This window comes from Callorhinus ursinus, unplaced genomic scaffold (assembly GCF_003265705.2).
Source record: "Callorhinus ursinus isolate GAN/ISIS: 27379988/994484 unplaced genomic scaffold, GSC_fseal_2.0 scaffold10, whole genome shotgun sequence".
NCBI classification, from domain to species: domain Eukaryota; kingdom Metazoa; phylum Chordata; class Mammalia; order Carnivora; family Otariidae; genus Callorhinus; species Callorhinus ursinus.
In genome coordinates, this window is record NW_027397072.1 from 30,537,467 (window position 1) to 30,558,938 (window position 21,472).

The 21,472-nt window shown below is 39.1% G+C and overlaps 1 protein-coding gene across 2 annotated transcripts in view; it reads right to left on the bottom strand.

The window, feature by feature from the left end:
• Window positions 1–19,333, bottom strand: part of STRN (striatin) — a 92,243-nt gene extending 72,910 nt beyond the window's left edge. Inside the window, exon 1 of one of the 2 annotated variants that reach the window (XM_025868046.2) lies at window positions 18,980–19,333. In XM_025868046.2, the coding sequence (XP_025723831.1) occupies window positions 18,980–19,213 (234 nt within the window). In that variant the 5' untranslated portion in view covers window positions 19,214–19,333. The remainder of the gene's footprint in view (window positions 1–18,979) is intronic. The other variant, XM_025868045.2, reaches the window with a different exon arrangement.
• Window positions 19,334–21,472: the final 2,139 nt, after the last annotated feature.

The following is a 21,472-nucleotide window of genomic DNA, read 5'->3' on the forward strand; positions in this document are numbered from 1 at the left end:
TTAGCTATAGTAAATAATGCTGCAATAAACATAAGGGTGCATGTATCACTTTGAATTAGTGTTTTTGTATTTTGGGGGGTAAATACCTAGTAGTGTGATTACTGGATCATAGAGTAGTTCTATTTTTAACTTTTTGAGAACCTCCATTCTGTTTTCCACAGTGGCTGCACCAGTTTGCATTTCCACCAACAATGTAAGAGGGTTCCTTTTTCTCCACATCCTTGCCAACACTGGTTGTTTCTTGTGTTTTTGATTTTAGCCATTCTGACAGGTGTGATATCTCATTGTGGTTTTCATTTACATTTCCCTGACAGTGAGTGATGTCGAGCATCTTTTCATGTGTCTGCTCGCCACCTGTACATCTTCTTTGGAGAAATGTCTATACATGTCTTCTGTCCATTTTTTAAACTGGATTATTTGTTTTTTGAATGTTGAGTTATATCAGGTCTTTATTTTGGACACTAACCTTTTCTTGGGTATGTCATTTGCAAGTACCTTATCCTGTTCAGTAGGGTGCCTTTCATGCATATAGACTTTTAAGGGAATTATTTCTCTGGAAAAGACTGCAACAAACTGAATTACTAGGTCAAAGTCTGTTTCCTGATAGATAATGACCAACTGATAATACCAACAATGTATGAGAGTAAAGTTTAACAAATCTCACCTAGCACTGGGTGTTGTTATTGACTTTTAAACACTCATAGATAGAAAAGAGTACCTTTCATTGCTTTAATGAATATTTCTTTTACAATATTAATATTGACTATTTTGCCATATGCTGACTGTTGTCCTGTAACAGAACCATCCAAATACTCATTAAGAGAGTAGTTCAATAAGCTATATTTTGATTGCTTTAAAAAATTAATCTTCCTCATTAAAAAATACTACAAAATGGAAAAAAATTCAAATTTTATATAAATAAAGGAAAAAACCAACAGATCCATTCCTTTACCCCATCCCACTACCTAGAGATAACCAATGTGAACAGTTTCCTGAATTCTCTTGTGAACTTTCCTGTATGCAGAGACAGAAAGATAAGCAAAAATGACATCTGTTTTGGTTACATAATTACCCAAAGTGCAGAGACTACAACTATACATATATGAAAATATATGAAATTAATGAAAGCTATCTTTTTTTGAGCTCTTCCTATGTTACATTTTTCAGAATAAGTGTTTTAACTCATTTCATTGTCACACAAAGAGACAAAGTAACTATGTACAAACCAATCATCTTTAAAACATGTATACTCACAGAGATCTGAAGAAAACACAGATGGTAGAGGGTTAAATTTAAAGAACTTGTAGTGAAGGAGGGTAAGTCTGAAATGTAAGTTTATATGTTGCTGATTTTACTATTAAGGTGGGCACTCCCTATAGGCAGTAGGCAAGACAGGACTGGAGCTTCCAGAATAGAAACATATTTAGCAATCTTGACTTTCAAACATACAAACCCATAACATGTCCCAAATCAATTAAAGTAGCTACAAGTATGTGTGTGCCTATAGATATATATGTAGATATCTCTATGTGTGTGTATATATATATTCTTTTTACTAATTTGTAAGAGTAAGATCCAGAAAATGTCTTTTTAAAATTAAATCCAGGGCGCCTGGGTGGCTCAGTTGGTTAGGCGACTACCTTCGGCTCAGGTCATGATCCTGGAGTCCCGGGATCAAGTCCCACATTGGGCTCCCTGCTCAGCAGGGAGTCTGCTTCTCCCTCTGACCCTCTTCCCTCTCGTGCTCTCTCTCATTTTCTCTCTCTCAAATAAATAAATAAAATCTTTAAAAATAAAATAAAAATAAAATTAAATCCATTACAATCGCTTCTCGGCCTTTTGGCTAAGATCAAGTGTAAAATTAAATCCATTACATAAAACAATGCCTGTTATTTTATAAGGTAATATTCCTAATATAAATACAAATCACTGGGGTGCCTGGGTGGCTCAGTCGGTTAAGCGTCTGCCTTCAGCTCAGGTCATGGTCCCAGGGTCCTGGGATGGAGCCCCTCACATTCCCTGTTTGTGTTCCCTCTCTCACTGTGTCTCTCTCTGTCAAATAAATAAAATATTTAAAAATAAATAAATAAATAAATAATAAAATAAATACAAATCCCAATGACTTCACCTTAACCTATTTTACAAGTATTATATTTATTTATCTTTAATAAATAAAACTATCGTCCTGTTTCCTGCTAAAACTGTATTACTAACCTAAAAAATTACCAAAAATAAATTACAGAAAAAGAAGAAAAACTAATCTTACTTGTAAATATAGACAGAAAATGATCTCAATAGATATTCCATGCTCTCATAAAGGATATGAATAAGCAATTTAGAGAAGAGGAAACTCAAAGTCTAACAAGCTTAGAAAGAGATTCTTGATCCCACTGATAAGCGGAAAAATTCAAGTTAATATAAATAGGAGATATACCTTTATGAGACTAGCAAGAAGGAGAATTCTAGATGATATGTGATCACGTACTGTTAGTGTAAATGTAGACAAGGGCAGTCCTTCTCAAACGCAGTTGGCAACTTAGCTAAATTAGGTTTATGCATACCCAACAATTACTGTTTAAAAAATTCTCAAACAGGGCGCCTGGGTGGCTCAGTCGTTAAGCGTCTGCCTTCGGCTCAGGTCATGATCCCAGGGTCCTGGGATCGAGTCCCACATCGGGCTCCCTGCTCAGCAGGAAGCCTGCTTCTCCCTCTCCCACTCCCCCTGCTTGTGTTCCTGCTCTCGCTGTCTCTCTCTGTCCAATAAATAAATAAAATTCTTTTTAAAAAAATAAATAAAAAATAAAAAATAAATTCTCAAACAGTTCAAACTAATAGTTAATGTATACAAAATATCACATATGAATCTTTTTAAAAAGAGAAAAAAATGACACAATTTGAGTTTTGCAAATAAAGAACACGTACAGAAAAAATATTTTACAGAGGAAAAACGGAAGATGAGAAGAATGGAGATTAAAATAGATAAGTAGATTAAACAAGTGAGGCAATAAACAATTATTGCCAAGGTAAATACAAGTTCAATAAAAAACCCAAGTGTGTGTGTTTGTGTGTGTATATACATAAAATTCTGGCGGGATACACACTAAATTGTTACAATTTATCACTAAACAGGTTTGTGAGAAGGACTGGTGAGAGGAGGGGTACTTTCTACCCTTTATCTTTCTGACTATCTTATGTTTTATATATACACCTATTCTTTTTTTTCTTTGAAGATTTTATATATTTGAGAGAGACAGAGCATGCACAAGGGAGGTAGGGGGCAGAGGAAGAGGGACAAGCAGACTCCCCACTAAGCAGAGAGGCCAGATGCAGGATTCAATCCCAAGACCCTGAGATCATGACCTGAGCCTAAGGCAGACGCTTAAACGACTGAGCCACTCAGGCTCTCCCACCAATTCTTATTTTAAAGATATTTCTTCTGACAAAGATTCCCTTCTCAACCTAACTTTAGTCAGGCTCCTCTGAGTCGGCTGCTTAACTAAGCCATATCTTTAGACTTCCATGTTTACCTTCACATCCCCCAATTTTAGCAACAATCTTACTAAGTCAGTTTGGCAAGAATCCCTCACCTTCAATATCTCATCACTTTTAACACCTGATCAAATTCCTCACCCCTCCAATCCCCCAGGTGACATTTGGTCACCCTGGCCTCCCTTCAGCAAGAATCCTGTCAAGTTATTTTAGCCAGAATCCCCTTACTTGTGATGTTTCCTCTTCATAATTTACATCCCAACCCCCCACCCCTTGGCTATAAATTCCTAATTTTCCTTGCTGTGTTCAGAATTGAGCCCAGTTTTATAATGAGGTCTCTTTCCCCCTACTGCAATAGTCCCTGATTAAATCTGCTTATACTACCTTAACCACTTGTCCAGCTCTGGTTTTCTTTAACACTGTTAAATGTAAAATTTAGATAGTTTCTAAAAATAAAGTCTAAGTTTAACTCTGAATTCTAAATAAGGATTAAAACTTTCTTTTTTGTAGAAAAATTGGTGGTTTCTAGTCAGTGATTCATGCTCTAAATCTCTTCTCTAATTCATATTATAGCAAACTTACAAAAACATTTTAAAGATTTTTTTAAAGATTTTTTAAAACATTTTAAAGATTTTTTTTTTTATTTGAAAGAGAGAGAGCTCCCTTGTGTGCTGGAATGGGGGGACAGGGGGAGAAGCAGACTCCCCGCTGAGCAGGGCGCTGGATGCGGGGCTGATCTCAGGACCCTGAGATCCTGACCTGAGCTAAAGGCAGACACTTAACCAACTGACTGAACCACCCAGGTACCCCTACAAAAACATTTTTTAAAAATCAATATAGATTCCTTAACTAGGGAAGTCAAGCTTTATTAAAACAAGTTTTTATTACTAACTACCTGATTTTTAAACATCATAAAACTCATTTCCTGATAATATATATATATATATAAAATTAGGTCAAAATATCAAAGTAACCATTTTTATTCAAACAAGTAAACAAGAGAACACAAAGTAGGGAAAATAGGAGACTTAGACACACATAAAAAATACCTGAGATAAATCATTTAAGCTTTGATGTATACTGAATTTTAAAGATAATAAATTCCTGATTTCATTTTGAAAAAAAAGCCTGGGGACATAATTTTTCTTGATAACTCAGGACCAGAACTATACAGACCAATTACTGAACTGTATTGTACAAATATCCAATGTTCTTTGATGTGGGATTTGGGAGATTCCTCCTCCTGGTTCTCTCTCTAATCGATATGATCTCATTAAAGTTACTTAACTTCTCTGAGTCTCAGTTTCCTCCACTATCCAGGGAAAGAGTTTAACATCCTGTGATTATATGGAACTGAAGATGGTATGTGGAAAACAAAACTGAGTAAGTCCTGATCCCAATGAGTATTGTTTTTAATTTCTATTTATTTGCATGGGAAACTAATGGTATACCCCTGAATTAATATCTGCCAAGGCAGTATTGCTTTGGCTGATTTTTTAAAATTTATCATTGAATTCAAGACAATAGCCACCTTCCAAATGATATCCTCACCCTCCAGAATAATTATCCTTTTCTCTATAATTATCAGTGTTTTTTTGGACAGCAGCAAGACAGGGTTTTTTTCTGTATTATTAGTCAAGGGCTCCTTCTTGCAAATTTGAACTCAATTTTAATATCATCAACACATAATGTTAACACATACTATGATAGGTGTTAGAATTTTAAAAATAATAGTAAGGTACAGAGGAAGCTGCTAAAGTTCCAAGAGGACAGAGACTGTCTATGCTATTGACTGCTATATCCCCAATGCCCAGAACAGTCACTTGCATATAGTAGATGCCCAATAAATATTTGTTAAATTAATTGGACAGATTCATAAAAAGCAAGTAAACAGTAAAAGATAGCACACCCTAAGTGTCAAATAACAAAAGCAAGTACTAAAAAAGTAACAATCAAAACCAAAACCAAAAACTCTTCATGTTGAAAATGGGACTTAAGCTAAATTTGAATAAAGAATATATAAATCTGAAAGAATAATACAAATCATGGAAGATTATTTCAGAACGATGCAACTTTTTCAGCAATGATAAAAAAAAGTTAAACGCGGCTTATGTGCCAAGCAAGCTTAAACTATGCTGGTTTAGAAAGAGTACCCTAACAGGTAGGAAATATAATAGTCTGATCATGGAAGAGATTTGAGGCAAAAAGAAAAAAATACGTATCTTGAACAAATTATTATTTTTAGAAGCTTGAGAGGCAATATTGTGTAGACTACCTTGACCAAGGGAGAGACCAGAGGTAAAAAATTAAGAAGGCCTCTACTGCAGTCACCCAGATATGAGGTGGTGAGGATGTGAACCAAGTTAACAACAGTATTAAAAATTAAATGATTAAAATGGATTTAAAATATTAAATCATTTACAAAACCAGATGCATGGCTCGGAGAGTGAAGACAAGAGAGTGAAACGCTGACTCAAAGCTGAATCTAGACTTCCAGAAAGGGTAAATTAGGGGCTGGGTATGGGGAGGAGAGGCAGCTTGGTTTGTGAGAAGGATTTTAGAAAGGCTGAGGGAGATTCAAGTTATAGTAGGTCACCCAGGTGACATTAGCAAGAAATTAGAATTGTAACTGTGGAAAAATATCACCACTACCTAGAGATGTAATTTTATAAGGCATCAATCTATATATAAAAAGAGTCAACTAGAGTGAGAAGATTGAAATCAAAGAGAAACTGCTGGAAAGAAAAAAAAAAGAACAATCTAATCTGGCGAACAAGTATCTGAACAGTGGACTAGAGGGAGAAACAAGTAACCCAAAAGAGAGAAGAAGAACAAAGAAACTGAGAAAGAAGAAAATGAGACTAGTAGAAAACCAAAGATACTAAATGTGGTCTGTACAGAGAAACTGACAGTGGAATGAAAGGTAACAAATAGGATGACAGCACTGACAGATAAGAGAGCTGAAAGGGGTTTCCTTTGTTGTCACTATTGGTTTGGTTGGTTTTTAAATGGGAAAAGCTAAAATGGCACTGCCACAGTGGCATTATGCCACTGGCATAATGGACTCAGGTCTATCTAAAGTTAAGAATCATCGCTTGATTCTAAGCTCCATGTGACCTGGAACTGTATCTGCTTGTTTTCCACTGTTAATCCACAACGTATTTTCTATGAGGCTTTGGCAACTTTCTTATTTCCATATGGTAGCCTTTTTTGTGCTCATTCTCACACTTGGCTGGCTATAAGGAGCCGGGAAACTAAACTTTGAATTTTTGATGAAAAAAAGCCAGCTTAAGGATAAAAAAAAGTCAGAATTTTAATTCTAAATTCTGGAAAACTGGGACATTTCTATTTTATTAAAAATAATAGAGTTCAAAAAGTTTAAAATCATAGTATATTAGTAATGCAACTATAAACAAAACTGGAAAGGTAGAATACAAAGTAATGAAAACTAGATAGTTTACTTAAAGCCAGATTTATCTTCACAGAAAAAAAAATATTCAATTTGTTATTTAGAAGGAATAAGGAACATGTATAAAATTTGAAGGCATGGGTTTTAGAAAAGAAAAAAAGTGTTATCTGACCCTGCTGATTGTAAAGACTTTTCAGGACATGATGCCAAAGACATTTCCTGGCAGTCAATGTTTAACACACAAAGGGAGAAGAAAACAAACCTACACTCACAACTACCAAAACCCAAGCACCACTGGCTGTAGCTAAGATCAAGCTGCAATTATGAAGCCAGTGGCATCCCTAAGATGAGCTCTGTCAGATGACTTGGCAGGGCCCAGGCCATGCTCTACACAACGGAACACAGATACTACTTGCTCTCAAAGGCTCTTTCCAGGGGAAGTCATGAGGCAGAACTAGCTAGCAGCAAGAGGGACAGATACACTGCTCCTCCACATTCCACCATATATTTTACACTCACGAAATTTATTACAAACACTGTAAATATCAAAGATGTCTGAGACACAGGACCTGTCCTTATGGCCAAAATTTAGCTAAGAGACATGACATACATATTCAAACACATATATTTAATATATATTCAGTAACAATGTAGCCTAATATATGATTCATTTATTTAAGAACCATTTATTAAGCAGCTACTATGTGCCAGTAACTGCTGGACCTTAGGGAAATAAAAACGCCCTTAAGTGACTCAGAACCTAGTGAGAAAGCAAATATGCAAAGTATGAGATAGGTGGTATAACTGAGACACAGAAGTTCTCACCACTAATCCTCTCCCAAGCAAACCTCTGGATTAACCAGTATTCTTCAGTCCCTTTGTAAAACACTGCCTAACGCCCAGGGCACATTAAATATTCACAGCTTGAGTATGTTCTTCTTTACAGTTCACCCATCCACTGCGGTTATCTCAGTTGAGTTGTATAAGCTCACCAAGAGTCAACTTGGTTTCCTCCCAAACCTGTTTATGTCAGTTGCACTGTTGCTTTGATTAGATAATTCAATTAAACATTACATAAACCAATAAAATACAGGTATGAAAAGAACGACTAAGTTGAATGCTTTGGGAAGACAAGACAACAAAAGAAACCTATGAAAAATACTGCTATCGAATTAAATGTGAGTGAAACAACTGTAAAAGAATAGGGAAAAGTCATAAAAATCCACGATTATGCACTGTATACTTTACCCAAGGAAAACCAAAACCAGAAACCACAAGCAATGTATCATGATTGTAATTATTCAAGAAAGACAACACAAAACTCCAATGAGCATTCTAAAAAAAAAGTGAAGTGCAGGAGGGCTTGGTCTTACAGTGGCAAATGAGTATGCGTTTATATATTAACTTAAATGACTTGGTATCATTTCAACCAGATTAACTGCCCAACCACTGGTCAGGATGGTGTTTCTGTCTTATATATACAAGCTTTTAGGAGAGCATGAAGCTTCACAATGTCTAGAGGTCAGAGAGGTTTCCCAAAGAAGGTAAACTGAATCTTGGAAAAGGATTAGAAATTTACCAGGCAGACAAGGGAGGGAAAATATCCCAACCCTATACATTGACTCAGAAGCATAAGAGAAGAAGAAAAATGTCAAAATATTTCCTTCCATTTACCATGCCCAGGCCCATCACTCAAACTTTTCTTACGGGAAATTATTTATCCTCTTTCATCCATGAATTAGGGGATAAGCATTAATACGTACCACAAAGAGCTTTGCTAAGATTAAAATAGATTACACATGTAAAGTGCTCTGCACTGTGTCCAGCATATGGTAAGAGCTCAACAACAGCAAAAAACCCTATTATTATTTTTGGAGGGTAAAGGAGAAAGGAAAGGAAACAAGATAAAGTTTTGGGTTCAAGTACTGAGACCATGGTACCATCTTCTCCAACTAACTACTCTTTCAAGTTCAGTAAGTGTACTGACCCAGATCTCTAAGCTCCTCCTTGTTCCCTTTTAGCTTTATATGAATCCACATTCCTTGGGAGCAGGTTTTGGTTGTGCATATAATTTGGCTCCTTTGCTGACTGCTTAACCTTCTCATTTAGGAAATACAAACAAAACATACAAACAAAAAAATGAGAACAAGTCCCAGACTGAGCTGTAGGTTTCCATGAAGTGAAACTGGTATCACTCTTGTGGAATCTGGCATCTTGTTTATTTCTCCAGCTAGATATGCTGGTACTGGATCCAATTTCTGTCCCAGGTAAATGAGTGCTAATGGAACCTCTGTCTAACACTCCCCTGGTCCTTTCCTTGGATCTCTATAGTGCAGTTATGCCAAGAACCTATTTGCCACACCCAAAATACCTATTCCACCCAACCCTATTCAATATTTCCCAAAGCTCCCCTCAATTTCAGGGCTTCTACTCCCTTACTTTTCTCCCAATCTTATCTACCAAAAAAAAAAATCTCATTTTTCCTTGTGCTTCTAGCCAACTCTACAATAAATCGTCCTTCTTACATATTAATCTTTTCTAATATTCCATCATCTTGTTCAGATAAGGTACTTTTGTAATAAAGTTAAACAGCATTAAGTCTGCCAAAGAAAGTGATTTTATTTCTTCAAATACCTTAATGCATAAAAGCAAATACATGGTTGACATATTATTCTGTTCAAACAGCATATGTAGGCTGAGAATGACCTAATAACCAAAGCACTGCACAAAAGGTGATATGTAGTCAATAAACACTAACGATATTTTAAAAAGTACACACACACACACAGAACTTAATTAGGCTACCATCAGCTGAAAAAGATCCAAATTTGCAGACTTTTTTAAAGAAATAAACATTTTATATCAGTATTCCCTACACAAAAATAAAATTATTAAAAGAAACTAGGGTGACACAATGTTTAACACTTTTGAGGAACACAAATTGTTGAAGACTTTCCTGAACCCCTTAAAATATAGTCATTTCACTAAGTTGTTCTGCTTGAAGAAAAGTTTGAAATGTGAGAAGAATTTACATTATGACAGCTATTCGAGGCATAATTAATCATCTAAATATTATAATTCACTTGGCTACCTCAGATCAGAAGCAGCTACACAGGGTGAGGGACCAATAAAAGGAGATGATGTAGTATGCAGAACAATGCCTGGGCCGGAGCAGTAGGACTCCTGGGTTCTAAACTAAATCTCCACCAAGTCACAGAGTGATCGAAGACAACTCACTCCATCTCTCTGTGGCCCTCACTGATAAAACAAAGGATGAGACTACTTAGGTGCAGAGGTCCCTCAGGAGGTAAAATATTCTTAGCCTAATGAAGGGAACAGAAAATTGAGAGTAGAGATGGGGAGGGTGGGGGCAGAAAGTGTGTGTGTGTCTTTCCTTGTCAGCCCTAGAATTCTACAAGTGTTAAAACAAAGACTACAGGCAATACATGCTCTAGGAATTAAGAACAAGTTCATGGTGCAGTTTCTCCCTCCTGTCTGTGTCTGCTCCCCCCACCCCTCCGCTCCCCTCTCTGTCTCTTTTTTTCTTCTACCCTTTTTCCCCAGCTTCTCTCTAGCCTCAGGTTTCTTTCCTGAACTCCACAGTTTCCTCTATTCCTATCTCCAGTCCTCAAGGCTTACAGTTATCACCACCTATCACTACACATCTCTGGCCTGCCCCTTACTTTGGATGCTGTCAATTTATTGTCCTTAAATCACTACTAACAGGGCAAAGAGAATCTAAGTAGCCACTATGTGCCAAATGGATCACTTAAACCAGATCTTGGCTTCTAACATTTAATTTAAATAAATAATATAGTTGAAAGCATTCTCTCCATAGAAATCTCAACCAGCAAGAGCAAACCATTTATTTAGACACCTATTGTGGGTCACATACTTTGCATATTTAATCTTTTTTAAAATTACAACTACTCTTGTTTGGTGGGTATATTAGAATTCATAATTTACAAAGATGAGGCCCAGAAAAATTATATACTGGAAATGATGGTGTTAAGGCCCAAACTTTGCATAGCCACATTATATGATAGGCAATAGACTGTTTTGTCAAATGGCCCACCAAAGCAAGAAACTCCAAGGATCCCAAGGGCAAGTTTATTTCTAAATGGCCCAGAATTAAAACCTAGATACCATTAATATTCATAAATCAGAAAGTATGGCTGACATCAAGTAGATAATAGGCTGACAAAGGGAAATCAGTCCAGATTATTTGGACTTCCAAACACCTTTCAAAGACTGATTAGTAAAGGGGTTTGTTTTAAATTCTGCTTAAATTACCAAGACTTTGGAGAGAAGCTGTAGTCTCCTCTCCTATCACTGGAACTCAAAGAAAAGTAGACTTAGATGGTAAATAAAGTTTAGGGCTAAATAAGGACATCTCTTAATAAAAAAGTATTATCAACGATATTTTTCCACAGATAATTACTGGGCCATTCTTTTTTTTTTTTTTTTAAGATTTTATTTATTTATTTGACAGAGAGAGACACAGAGAGAGAGGGAACACAAGCAGGGGGACTGGGAGAAGGAGAAGCAGGCTTCCCGCGGACAGGGAGCCCGATGCGGGGCTTGATCCCAGGACCCAGGGATCATGACCTAAGCCTAAGGCAGATGCTTAACGACTGAGTCACCCAGGCGCGCCTTACTGGGCCATTCTTATTTATCAGTTTTTGAAAGTATGATAATTCATTTTCCAGTAGTAATGTCCTGAATTAACTCTTCTACTGAAAACAGCTAAAAATTCTAGACAAAATATTTTCACACTCATCTAAAAGGCAAAGCTGATAAGAAGTAAGGAATTACTTGGCCAAAATGGAAGGGAAAATGAATACCGAGTGAGTTAAGAGAACAAATGCCACTTTTGCCCTTTGGGTACTGGCCAATCGGAACAAATCTGAACCTTAGTTTGGACAGCCTTACAGGACCCAAAGGGTAAAAGTCAAAGACCAGCACCATCCAGAGTGAAAAGTCTAACAGGTGATATGTCCCACATTTAGCTAAGACCTAAGGGCCTTATACCTTCAAGGCAAACATGAAGAACCCTGGTCCTCAAATGTATTTGCAAGCAAAATTTGCATCAGCAGGATGGTTCAAATTCAAGCAATGAATTTATTTTAAGTGGTTCTGGATTGGTAATGCCTCCAAACCTACCAGAAGCAAAGGCAAAGAACTTCTGAAGATACCTTTATTTGAGACCTCAGTTTAGTCTTACACTTTTTCAAGACAGTGAGCAGCACACAAAGATAACCATGCATACAAAGAAGCAAATCATTATGAACACGAACCAGCAAAAACAAGAAATCACAGAAAGGTACCTCTAAGACCTCACATACAGTGAAGTACAGAGATACCAACTATAAAATAACTATACTTACTAGATTTAAAGAATAAAAGAGGACTTGGGGCACCTGAGTGGCTCAGTCAGTTAAGCGTCTGACTCGTGGTTTCAGCTCAGGTCATGATCTCAGGATCCTGAGATCAAGCCCCGTGTCTGGCTGCACGCTCAGCAGAGTCGGCTTGACATTCTTTCCCTTTCCCTCTCTCTGCCCCTCTCCCGTCAGCCCCTCCACCCTGCTCACACATTCACTCTCTAAATTATATAAATAAATAAAATCTTTAAAAAAAAAAAGAATATACGATGACCTGAAAATATCTTCAGAAACAGGAAACTATTAAGAAAAGATCCAGCAGATTCAAAAAGAAACCAAACTGAACTTCAATAATAATCAAAATTACAAACTCACTGGAAGGCTTTAAAAGATTAGATTCAACTGAAGAGAAAATTAATGGACTGGAAAATAAATCAGAATAAATAGATAAAGAAGGTCTAAAGTACATGTAATCAGAGACTCCCCAAAAAAGCTAACAGGACAGAGCAGAAATCTAAAGAGATAATGGCTGAGGATTTTGCAGATTTTCCAAGTTGCCTAACAAAGTCACAAACAAAAGAAATCTATACCCCAATACATAATAAAACTACAGAACACCAAAGTCAAGACACAGTATTTAAATGAAGCCAACAAAATAAGCTAGAAAACAGTAAAACAGAGTAAAATCTGCATGTCTGTTGTTTTAAATAAGAAGAAAAATGATAAGCATTAGTGTGACTGATTATCTCAGAAAGTTCTAAGGATCAAGCAAGATAGTATTTGAAAGGGCTTAAAAAAAAAAAGTGTAAAGGTATCTGGAGAGTTAAGTGACAGCTTGTATAAAACCTATTTCATTCTTGGTTATTCGACCTCTCTGTGGGCATCGCTTTACCTGCGAAAGAAAGTTGCAGCTGATTTTTTCCAAAGTTCATTCCAGCTCAAAGATTATCATTCTCTCTCTCAGTCAGAGGGAGGTGAATCCAATTATAATATTCTACTGGCTAAAAATAAAATGCTAGCTATCATCAGAAAGAATAATAGAAATTATATCCCAAATTCTATAAAAAGCCATCCATATCTGGAATACTAACACATGTGTTAAAATCATCAAACTACACATGTAAAATCAGAAACGAACAACTAAAGCAGTGGTTCTCAATCCTTCCTACATATAAGGACTACCAGGGAGCTCAAAAAAATACTAATACCAGTGGTCCTAAATCCTAAGATTGATTTAATTGGTCTGGGGTAGAGTCCAGGGAATGAATATTTTTTAAATTTCCCTCAGATTATTCTAAGATTGAGCTAAAGCTGAGAAATACTGAACTAAAGTGACAAACAGTAGTCTATGTTTTAAAACAGTAAAACCTCTACAATCTTTCTAAAATATAAAGATTATAAAATTATCAAGGATACAAATAGAATGAAAAATGACCCTGTTTACAAAATTATACTATACCACAATGGTACAGGGGTTTACCTGCTCCAAGTTCAAAGGAAGTAGTTTAAAGAGCTGAATAAAACCAAAGATTAGTTTTATAGAGTGTAGTAAATGGATATGATTTGTTACCCAAGACATCATGCAAGGTTAAGAAAAACACACTCAAGGGGTGCCTGGGTGGCTCAGCTGGTTGAGCGACTGCCTTCGGCTCACGTCATGATCCTGGAGTCCCGGGATCGAGTCCCACGTCGGGCTCCCTGCTCAGCAGGGAGTCTGCTTCTCCCTCTGACCCTCCCCCCCTCATGCTCTCTCTCATTCTCTCTCTCAAATAAAATCTTTAAAAAAAAGAAAAACACACTCAAAAAATTTTACACAAATTCCAAGATAACAGACACATACGGAGTTATAAGGAAAGCAAATACATGTGAAGTATATAATCAGTGTTGTGAGGCTGACAATTCACTCCTATGAAATGTCCCGTAGGGTCACCGTCAGACCTGGAATATTAGACTGCCTGGTCCAGGCTAGAGCCTTAAAAGAGTTCACAACTAAAGATTATGCTTTTCTCTGGACACAAGGATATAAAAAAGAATGCAAATTTTACATCATGTATTTGCTACCATTTATTCATTCAGCACTTATTTTGTGCTACGTGCCAGCCTCTGTGAGGTATTTTAAACCATTTCATTTAATCCTCACACGGTAGTTTATTATCCTCACCTTATACATGAGGAAACTAAGGTTCTCAAAGGTCAAAATTTGTTTGCTATGTTTGCCATAAAGTAGTAAGTCTTAGAGAAAAGATTTAAAGCAGGTCTATGCCATGTTGTCTCTCACCATAATTGTAAACAATAGCTGAAACACAAAATAAACTGTCATTTTAAGTGCTGTATATCCATCTATATGGTCAGTAAATCTTAAGTCTCATAAAGCTACTCAGTCAAAATAATTGAGTCATACATGACTCCTCTTTTCCTCACATCCTATTCTTCAGCATATCCTGTTGTTTCTACCTTCAAAAATGTATTTGGAATCCATTATACTTTGAATATGTATCAAAATATATATTCATTTATCTCATCACTACCACCTTAGTTCATCTCCAGCCTGGATTACTAAAATAGCCCCCTAACTAGACTCCCTGACTCTTTTACTCTTGTCTTCCAAGTGTATTCTAAATCCTTGCAAAGGGTTCCTTTTAAAGATGGTGTTCCTCCTTTGCTCAAAACCTTTCAACAGTTGCCCATCTGGCGGAGGTAAAAATCTAAGATCCTTACAATGGGCAAGACCCAGTGCCTCCGACATTTCTTCCATGCTTCTCCTCTACTCTAGCCACATGTGCCTCATTATTCCTCAAACATTCCAAGCATGCTCCCCCTGCCCCCCGCGCCCCCCCAGCACTGTTCTCTAGGCCTAGAACATTCTTTCCTTACTTTCACCTTTTCAAGTCTTGCTCAAATGGCATCTCATCAGTTAAGCCTTTCTTCCCCACTCCACCCTCTCAAGCATTTCATATCCCACTTATACCACATTATCATGGTGCTAGCCACCATCTAATATTTTATGTATGTAGGTATTTATTACTGTCTGCCTTCCTCCAGAATTTAAGCTTCATGACGGAAGGGTCTATTTTAATCATTCTTGTTTCTCCAGTGCCTAGAACAGGAACTGGCATAAAGCGGACGACTGACAAACATTTGTCGAATGAAAATATAAATCTATAATGACAAAATCCAGATTAATAAACACTCCAGTATACAGTCCCTATACCACATGCCCTAAGCTACTCAATCATACCATCTTTTTCACACAATTTTAGCATTTGCAGGTAAATAGCAGAGCCTCCCCTACTATACACACCCCCCAAAATTAGGGCCAATAAATTTTATTTTTTATTTACATGCTTGCTTTCTGTTAAGTCAGTAATTTTCAAATAGGTTCTTATTACCTCATGAAGTTCTTTCTTCCTATTCACTGCTAGTTCTTCTTTTATGCTATTCTAAGAAAGTTTAAGCCCCCAACGTGATCAATACTGATCTTTCTGCATCTTGCTTGTACTATCATTCCAACTAGACTGCATGCTCTTTTGAGGTCCTCTAGCTCAATGTCTCACATACAGAAAATTCTCTCAAATGTTATGATTAGTATTCCAACTCCACTTTCTTTCACAAATATAAAGCTCAGTAATAATTCTAACCGTTCTTTTCCCATGAATGACCTAGTCTCATCTGAATGGTGGTAGTGAGGTGGGAGGGAGATTATCAAAAATAAAGAGAATTCTACATTAACCAAGATGGGCAAGGGGCGGGGGGGGGGAATGACAAGTTTGCATCACAATGTAGCTGGTTCCTTCCTCCCAAGACCTGAAGAAGGGAGGAAGTGGAAAAGGCAAGCCAGGTAGATGAGAGCTTGGATTGCCTTGCACAACTCTGCACTGGCAACCTGAAAGAGCAGGACTAACAGGTTCCTGAAGGGACAAATTAGACTTAATCTTAAAGGTATTTTTGTTGACTGTGGTGTTAATGACTTGAGAAGAGATTCAAAAATCCAAAGGGGGACACTAACTACTCCAAATTTCATCGTCGGGGTGCCCGGGTGGCTCAGTCATTAAGCATCTGCCTTCGGTTCAGGTCGTGATCCCAGGGTCCTGCGATCTGGGATCAAGTCCCACATGGGGCTGCCTGATCCTCGGGAAGCCTGCTTCTCCCTCTCCCACTCCCCCTGCTTGTGTTCCCTCTCTCGCTGTGTCTCTCTCTGTCAAATAAATAAATAAAATCTTAAAGAAAACAAAATTTCATCGTCATTCATTCAACTCTTACTTCATATCGTTTTTCTAGAAAAATTCCAATGGCAAAAGAAAAATGAAGGGATATGTTCAAAATTTATTGATGTTGATGAAATGATTTTAAAAAACATATTTTAAATTGTGAGATTCCTGCAACTCTCGCCCACAAAATACAAAACAAAAGCATAACAAATATACTTAATATTTGTTCTGTTTGGAAAATATGACACATTTTTAACATTTAACGTTTCTCCATGGATGCTTAAATTAATGTGAGCACAAACCAAAAGATACTGTAAAAATGTACCGCGTTCAATGTGATGAGCACCAATGGGAAACCTACCTGAACTTTAACATTTACCATAAATAACCTGGGAAGTAGCGCGCGTGCATCCATGTGTGTATGTAAAACTGAAGAGTGACTACAATTAATTACAGGCAAACTGAAAAGTTGAAACGGAGGAGTGTAGGGGGAGCGCTGGGAGACCCGACAAGGGGTGAGATGAACTGGAAGTTCCCAAACCTCCACAAGTAAGAAGGGAAGAATTATTATCTTGTTTTTTTGACCAAATTAGTGTGACTCGCCTTCCCTAAGCTGGAAATTAAAATTTAAGCAGTCACATAGAAAAATCACTCTCCACACCTGAACAACGTTAAAGTTAAAGCCTGTCTTTCACACTTCCTTGAAGTCTGAAATCCACAAGCTCATTTATAGAATGCAGTGCTAATAAAGTGAATTACTAATAAATTTGAATGAAGCATTTAAGTCTGCTTGTTATTTATACAGAGATGGGCAGATTTTGAGAAAATTTACAAATATCCACAGACTAGATACTGAAGTACGTAAAAGGAATAAAAAAGGCTGCCAAAGTATATAAACATACAACTGTAGAAATAACGAGAAAAAATTTTAATAACTATGGGTCATGCCTCGCTCCATTCAACTCCTCCCAGAGGCCTTCCCCAAACACCACATCTAAAATAAAATAGCTGCCCCTCTCACACTCTATCCCTGTACCTGATTTATTTTTCTCATCCAAGTTGCCACTATGGTCCAGAATATTATATACTTGCATTTGCTGACTGCCAACTAAAATGTAAGCTGTATGAGGGCAGAGCTGCTCTCGGTTTCGTTAATCCCAGGGCCTAGAGGCACACAGCTGGCACTCAATAAACGTACTGGATAAATAAAAGATGAAACTGAAGTTCGGAGAGGCGAAAGGATTTCCTCAAGGTCAGAGCTAGAAGCAAGCACAGCCGGTACTGTAAGGCTGTCTACTCCCTCTTTCCCCAGCCACTTCCACTATGCCAAACCGCCCTGTTCCAGCACATGATTCTATTTAACAGATTTCTCCTTTTCTTTTTTTTAAGTGCCAAAGAAAATACATGTTACCAAAAAAAGTGACACACTGGATAGCATTTTAACTTCAAGTGTTTCACCAACCAAAACTATACTCAGATTTCATGAACATACAGGATTAGCTAGTAAAACAGAAAGGCACAGCCACTCAGTTCTTTAAGTTCCTTGTGAAGTTGCTATGTGCCTTGGAAGTTTTAAGAACAGCCACTGAAACCTACTTAGCAATTCAGAATGGCCAGTAAAGGATCAGCCTCACTTTCTTCTAAGAGCCCACAACAAGCTCCTTCCTGGATATACTTTATCTTGCAGATTATGCAAGGAAATGTAACCAACTTTAAAGTCCCTTTTAGTTCCTTTCAAAGTACAACTCAATCTCACAAAACACTGGACATAAAATTAACCCTTGGAAAGTTTCAGATTCTGAGAACAGGAAACCATCTCTGAACCATCACCTGACTGTTATCATCTACGTCCTTCATTCAAAATCCATGAATCTGAAATACCTAAAAGAAACGCGGGAGGGGGTAAAGGAAGAGGAAAGAGGGAAAAAAAACATTTACACGTATCTAAAAAGAAGCTGATACTCCTAATAATACTTTCGCCCAACATCTGCTTCTCGCCTGAAGTCAAGGCCCCTCAGACACAACTTCTGCTGTCTTTAATCACCTTCCTTTCAGAGAGAGGAGCCAACTACCAATACCTTTCGCAGGGAACATCTCTAGACCTAGGATGGGACTCACTAGGGCAGAGGATGATTTGCTCGACGTCTCTCAAAACTACTGTCAGCCCAATTAGTAAACTGAAAGGGACGACCTAAAATGTGGGACGGCAAAAGAGTTGGAAAGAGACTGAGTTAAGAGTGGGAAGGAGCAGACGAAAAGGAGCGGGGAAGGTAAACAACGCATCAAGGGCGGGAGTGGGAACCCAGGTCAAGGAAGTGGGGTCAGCGAAAGGCAAAGGGGAAGGGGGTAAAGGGACGCGGTTCTGGGTGGGATGGGCGGGAGCAAAGGGGGAGGGGACCAGCGGGGGCTGGGGGGGAGGGGGAAGGGTCCTGGGCGGGGCGGAAGGGAGCGAAGAGGCGGGATGAAGAGGGCCAGGCCGGGAGGGTCTTTACCTGCAGCTCCGCCCGCTCCACTTCCCACTGGGCTCTCTCAACCTCGAAGCGGGCCCACTCATGCTGCAGGAAGTGCAGGATCCCAGGGAGGCTGTATTGGGCTCGCGCCGCCCCCGCTGCAGCCGCTCCGTCGCCGGCCGCGGCAGCCTCCGCCAGAGGCCCGAGACCCTTGGCACCGCCGGCGCCCGGGTGGTTGTTGCTGAAGAAGACGCCGGGACCCGCCTGCTCGTCCATGGCGGCCGCAGAACCCTCGGGAGCTGCCCAGGCGCCCAGCAGCGGAGGCAACCGCGGCGGCCAGCAGCGCCTCCTCCTGCCTCCGCCGCTCCCCGCCCACACCCCAGTCAGCAGGGAGCAGCCGCCTGGGCGCGGGGGCCGGCCGAGCCCGGGACGGGCCGGGAAATGGGTCAACTGCGGCGCGCGGGCGGCCCGGGGCTTGCTGGGAAATGTAGTCGCGGGGTGTGGCGCCGGCGAGCGCGGCCGCGGCGGCCTGTGGGGCTGCCAGCGGCTCGGGCGCGGCCGCAGCCCCGCCCCCCGGCCCGCCCCGGCCCGCCCCTGCCCGCGGCGGTGGGGGTCGGCCAGGCCGGGAGCGCGGGTTTCCTCACCCGCCCGGCGGGTGCAGGCGGGCTGTGCGCCAGTCCCTCTCGCACACGGAAGTTCTTGGGCGGCGCGCCCTGTTGCACATACACGCGCACACACACACATACACACGGAAGTTGTCGCGCCAAGATACCAGCGCGAGCCGCACATCTTTCAGGGTTTCCTGGTAGTTCTGTTAAGAAACAAGCTCAAAGCGAAGTTCGGAGGTCAGTCTCCTGGGCGGGGATCCTCCAGCTATTTGGAACTCAATCCGCTCCCTTTGGCTCCGACTTCAGTGTTTCTCTGGCCACAAACATTCCTCAGTTTTGGCAATCTGCTTATCGCTGTCGCTCCTCCCTTTCTTTTTTCTCTTGGGGGTTCAAACCTGTTCCCTGATCAGTTTTCACTGATAAGGAACTCTGATCACTCTCCAAACTAGTCCCTTTTCAGCTTCTAAATTCTGGGTTGTTGGCACCTCGTCTGAAACATTGCTACTCCTGAAGTCCCTTTCTCCTGCAGTCGATCTTGCAGTAAATCCAAATCCTGTTAAGTTTCAGATATCCGAGGCTGCTTACTTCGGTCTCCTTTTTCCCACCTTTTCCCGCGCAGTTTTTACTCAGTTCAACTCAACAAATATTTGATTGTCAGTTGTTTCTGTCGCTGGGGATATAAAGATAAATAACACAGCTCCTGTCATCAAAGGGAGATTGGCAAGCATATAATCAATTCTCACAGTGCCTTAAATCAACACTGCCTGAAAGAACAAAGTCCCTTTCTCTTCCCTAGAACTGGCTTAGGTATCCAGGCCCTTCTCCCTTTGCACCTGTCCCGTTTCTAGTCTCTGTCCTGGTTCACCTGCAAACTCTTAGCAATATTAGCCTACCAAAAGCACACCGAAGTCCTTTCAAGTGTTTCTCTGTAAATGTTATCCTTCGAAGTCCCTGAAATCGTCACTATAAACTCACACGACAACAATAATGAAAGGAAGGCACCTGAAAAAAAAAATGAACAAATGAAAATGAAATGAAGCACTTATCTTGTCCTCATAACAAGTTATTAGTAATTCTTTTGTGGGATGGACTTCTGGAATATCAGACCTGATGGCCATGAAAAAATGTAAGGATTTAGACTGGTTATTGACATGTCAGGGAAGCACATCCTGTTGCTGTTCTCTCCTCCAACCCCTCCCTTCCCAGGGCTGCTTGTGGAAAGGACAGGAAACACACTGTATTTATTGCAAATAAAGATGGCAAGCTCTCTTTTCTCACTTATTGAATGTTTATGCTTCATGAATTCATTCTTTATTAGAAAAAGTTTGATCCAGGCTTGGCTAAATTCCCTGTGTCATAAATTAGTTTGGTTATAAGTGTCCTTATATAAGAAGTTGAGACTTGTCCACAATGAGGCTTTGAGCGGATGGCACAGCCAAAACTAGAAACCAGAATTCCTGACTGCTAGTTCATTGATCTTCCATTAACACGTTGCTCCCTTTCTTACTTATCAGACCTACCAGAATACCAAAGGGACAATATGCCACCACAATATGCCACCACAATGGCATATTTTTTCATCTGGAACATTTAAGTACTCCTACAAGTTGTGAATGTTAAAAGGTTCTCTCTCTCTCTCTCTCTCTCTCTCTCTCTCTCTCTAATAGAAGACATGTCTGACAAGTCCCTGAAATAAATTCATAACATGCTATAAAACATAATTAAATTTAATGGTAGCTATTTAAGAGCGCATAAGTCCTTTAGCTAGACTACCAAGAAAAAAAGAGAGGACTCAAATAAATAAAATCAGAAATGAACAAGGAAATACTACATCTGATAGCACAGAAATACAAAGGATCGTAAGAGACTGCTATAAACAGTTATACATCAATAAACTGGACAACCCAGCTGAAATGGATAAATTCTT